The sequence below is a fragment of the Frankliniella occidentalis genome, unplaced genomic scaffold (genome assembly GCF_000697945.3).
Source record: "Frankliniella occidentalis isolate FOCC.00 unplaced genomic scaffold, Focc_3.1 Scaffold27, whole genome shotgun sequence".
NCBI classification, from domain to species: Eukaryota; Metazoa; Arthropoda; class Insecta; order Thysanoptera; family Thripidae; genus Frankliniella; species Frankliniella occidentalis.
The window spans coordinates 1,330,623-1,335,328 of NW_026267157.1; the positions used below are offsets into that span (position 1 = coordinate 1,330,623).

The following is a 4,706-nucleotide window of genomic DNA, read 5'->3' on the forward strand; positions in this document are numbered from 1 at the left end:
CCGCCGGGCACCGGAGCGCTGCGGGTCTGCCTACGCTGCGGGGGCTCCCTCCAGCTGCAGGTGAAGTAAAGGGTGGGGAGAATGAGGAGAATTACGCGATCTAAAATTTTTCACGCTTCTCGGACTCATTGCGAAGCGTGGTTTGTGTACGGTTGTGACTCCTCGTGTCCGGTGTTGCTGTACCATCACCCCCTGCCTGCATACAACATCGAGCCAAGGGTCGCGTGCCTGTCGCGCTCGCCGCCGGCGCCCCCTCCCCTCCCCCGCGAAGGTCTGTGTCTAGGGCGGCCGCGGCAGCAGTCTGCTGCAGTCGCCCTGGCGAGCGTGAGCGCGCCGTGCTAGTGACCTGTGAATCTACTCAAGGGCAGGGACGTCATGAGGAGGTACACGAAGCCGCCTTTGGAGTCAGCAAAGCCAGGTAAGTTATCGTGCGGCAAGAGAGCGTAATGCTCACGATATAATTTTTCCTAAACGTATCGGAAGTTTTTCTCCCGGTTCTCATTTTTCTGTATGTGGTGAATTGTTTGGCAGCGAAAATGATAAATTGTAACATCACACGGTTGCCTGAAAGCATTTATTCAATTGTTTACTTGTGTGATAACTTTGTCATGGTGCTTGAAAATGAGGATTGCGATAACAAGTCTCCTGCCTCTCCAAAGTACTGTTCTTTTGGGAAGCTGCCCAATTTGAAACGCCTGACTGACGTGAAGATCAATCCGTGTGTGTTCTTTCTGTAACGGCGCAGGGGACGAGCTGGCTAGAAAGATCGGTAGGGCCTTCCCCGAGCCCTCCAACGACGTACTGGGGAAGCCCAATGTGCGGCCGTACTACTGCGAGCAGTGCGACAGATCCTTCCTTTGCCAGAGCAGCGTCGACAAGCACCTCTGGTACCATCTGAGGCGAGAGGTGTGTGGCCGGCAATCTAGTCTGTCTTTATTAATCACATACACAGTCACATTTACGTATATTACGAAGCGTACACACACGCAGCAAGTTGGAGAGAAAGTCACATTTATGGAGAGGTTGAACAGTATCCAGAAAGTCTCATTTAGGTGAAAGTTATGAACAATAGTTGACGTAGATAAAGTTAATATAGTTGATAACATTGAAAGATAACACATGTACTTATGAGATAACAATAGTTTCATTAGTTACACAAACATCAAGTAGTTCGAGGAGGAAATAGGCACTTCAAAAGGTGCGCGCTCATCTTTTAGCAGAGAATTTAAAACCACCACAAAATTTTCAAGGTTTAATGTTTTACATCACATTTTTGGAATTTCTCACATATTTTACTGATCAATTTTAGTTGCGCCCTAATTCACGTCTATTTCCCGCTTGAGTTACACATATAAGAAATATTTTTTTAATAGTATATATATTTATGGATATAGTTTTGATCAACAACACCGAGGTACACAAAGATATATATGATGTACACGTAAATTATCTTTCTAAAACATGTTTCTTTTTTGTTCTTCCCTTTCCGCCTGGTCAGGTCGGCATCTGGGAGGAGCCCACGCCGCCCGGCGAATCGTACCAATGCGCCGAGTGCGCCGCGCAGTTCCGTATCCTGGACACGTACGTCCAGCACATGGGATCGCACCTCGCTTACCCCTGCAACTGCCGGCTCTGGTACCCCAACAAGCTGGCCCTGGAGAGGCACGCCCTCAAGTCGCACTCCAGGCGCAACCTGCACAACTTCCTGCGCTCCGAGCGGGAGGCCAGGTTCTGGCAGTGAGAGATGTCAGAGACACTTCGGCCAGGGGTCATCACTTCTCTACTACGGTAACACATTACAGGGGCCCAGCTCATAGAGCGTCGTTTTTTTAATGAGCATGAACTCTATTTGTTTTAAATGAGATCCAGCCCCCACGTTTTTAAAGGGAACAATTCTACAAATTTTTGATCAGTATACAATTTTCAAAAAAATAAGAAAAAGATTGAAAATTTTACAAAAAATTAAGATGCTATTTTTAGACAAGATTTAAGATTATACTTTAAAAAGTCATGTCAAAAGTCAAAATGTGAACAAATGAGCAAAAAGTTATATTTTATGTATGTTATAACTATAAACTATCACATTTAATATGGTTTTGACCACTTAGTTCGTATTTTAAGACAATTCAGACATTTAACATTTATAATAAATATTGTTATTTATTTATCACAAATATAATTATTAATGATTCTACGTTTTTGTGATCCCTTCCCACCAGACCAAGAGAACACTGGGTTCATCTTGAGAAAAATTGTAAAAGAAAACAAAGGAACAAACAATACACATAGAGGACATTCATCATACTTCCACTTTGAGAAAGCCTTTGTTTGCCTTAAGGATGTGATGTTGATATGAAACGATTTCACAGTATACTACTGCAATTATATTAATTACTAACACAACACTGATCTAACACAGACAGGAATATAATCACAAAGGGAGATATCTGATACATGATTGGAAGATTACATATGGCACATCGAAAGCAACATCAAAACATATGTCTTACACAAACATCGAAGGCACATATAGCAGCTACGTTTATAAACGTTTAAAAAATGTAAACATCTACCACAGCCGGAAAGAAAACACAGGACAACAATAAAGTCACCACGTAAAGTCAACTGATTTGAATCAGTATACATTTACAATACCCGGGACCTGGAAGAGGAGGGAAGAAGAGGACAAACCTATATCTGAGCACTTTCAGTAGATGCAGTCTTTACATTCAATTAAAGTAGTCTTTGTCTAGAGAAAAACGTAAAACATCAATTCATGCGTGCAATATCAAAAGAAAACAAAATTGAAAGAAAAATTCATAATTATGGACAACATGGATACGAGGAACGTGTAGATAGAAAGAGTTTTGGTTTTCTTCATGGAAGATTGTCCGGTCTGGCTTGGCACTTCTTGAGGAATGCCTGCGCGCGGACTTCGCGATCTGACATGCGGGTCTCTCTGCCGATGCACCTCGCTCTGATGATGTACAGCAGCTTGAGGACCCTCCTCGCGTCCAGGCCGGGGACGGCGTTGACCTCCCCGACGAAGCGGCGGTAGTCGTCGAGGACGTCCCCCCTGGCGTCCAGGAAGGTCTCGAGCGCCTCGCGCAGGCGAGAGCAGGCGGCGCCCGGGCACGTGCAGCGGTGGAGGCGCCGGAGGCCCTCCGGGTCCAGCGGCGACCTGGGGGACGGCGGCGGCGCGACCGGCACCAGGTAGGCGTCGTTGCGCACGATCACGGACTGCTGCCGCGGCACCTCGGACGCGGCGGCGGCGACCGCGACAGCCACGGCCCGGGCGCGGATGCGGTCGCGCAGGGAGCCGCGGGGCAGCGCGGGCCGAGCGACGGCGCCCTCCGAGTCGAACCAGGTCGCGGCGGAGCTCGGGGCCGCCGCCGGGGCGCTGCTAGGGTTGTCCGCGCCCGGCGGCGCCTCGGGGCCTGCGGGGCCCTCCACGATGGGCACGACGTGGAAGCGGGGGCCTCGGAACGGCTCCACGGCCGTAGACGTGCAGATGCTGGCCGTGCTGACCGGCGGCGCGGTGGGCGAGTAGGGCGTCCACACGACGGCCGGGCTGTCCTTGGCCGCGCTCCTGATCGCAATCTTCTGCGCCTCCCTGCGGGCGCTGATGCGGGCCGACCTCCGCGGTGCCGGCTGCTCCTCAATGTCCCCCGTCAGCGGCGCCAGGGCGGAGACCGTCGGCACGTCGTCCTTTGTCACCACGACGCCCGTCGGGGCGTCCCTCGCGGCGTCCCTCGCCAGCACGTCAGCCGCCGCCGTGCGCGTGGCCAGCGACTCCCGTGTCGGCTGCACACCCGGGCCCCAGGACGGCCCCGCGCCGTTGGTGTTGACGTCTTTGTACTCGAGCCGCGTGAAGCGGACCTGGTCGTTGAGGACGCACTCCTCGTCGCTGGAGTCCGCCGCTGCAGCCGCTGCAGCCGCTGGAGCCGCTGGAGCCGCTGGCCGCTGAGGAGCCTCACGGGTCTGCGTGGAGCGCACCGTGTACACCGTCGGTATGATGGACCACTTGACGGCGGGGAGCTTGGCGGCCCCCGCTGCCGCGACCTCCAGGCGGGGGTACTTGTTGTCGGGCCCGCTGGCACCGCTCCGGCCTCCACTGTCGGAGGCCGGGGCCTGGCGTTAGGGTCGGTTCGAGTAGAGGTCGTCGTCGTCGCTCTCGGAGGCCGGAGCCGCCTCCCTCGTGATGTCGGCCACCTCCCACGAGGCGTCCGTCGCCGTCGTCGTCGTCACCGACGTGATTGTCGACGTGTCGTTGGAGGAGTCGTCGTCGTCGGACTCCGGGTGCGGCACGACCAAGGGCTTCAAGGACAGGAACTCGGCCTGCACGCACTTACAATGCTCCCGGTACTGGTGCAGCCTGGTCGCAGCGTACTCCTGCGAGAGCGACAAAGCGGTAAGCACACGAGTTGAAGGGCATACGCGAACAACTTAGGTACGACACGGGTGTAGTTAGATTGTCCGGCCTACTTTTCTCCGACCTGGTAATTTTCCCAAAATCCCCAAAAGTGCTGTCCCACCTCGGTTTTGTCCTACTTATCTTTCTCCGACCTCGTCGATATGCTGAAATTGGGGAAGAATGTGCTTCAAAGAGGAACAGGCTTTCAAAAGTAAAAAATAAAAATGGGGGAGTACTTTCCTCATCCCACCGCAGTAGTTAGCGAACTGTGGTCTCTGTTCCGAACAGCCGC

At 52.4% G+C, this 4,706-nt stretch overlaps 1 protein-coding gene across 1 annotated transcript; it reads left to right on the forward strand.

Annotated features, from left to right (window-relative positions):
- The first annotated feature begins 253 nt into the window (after positions 1-253).
- On the forward strand, positions 254-2,194 carry LOC113211646 (zinc finger protein 560-like). Its single transcript, XM_026430093.2, has 3 exons — positions 254-418; positions 746-906; positions 1,499-2,194. Exons 1-3 carry the CDS (start codon positions 376-378, stop codon positions 1,739-1,741), a joined length of 447 nt encoding a protein of 148 aa, XP_026285878.1. The 5' UTR covers positions 254-375; the 3' UTR covers positions 1,742-2,194.
- The last annotated feature ends 2,512 nt before the right edge of the window (positions 2,195-4,706 follow it).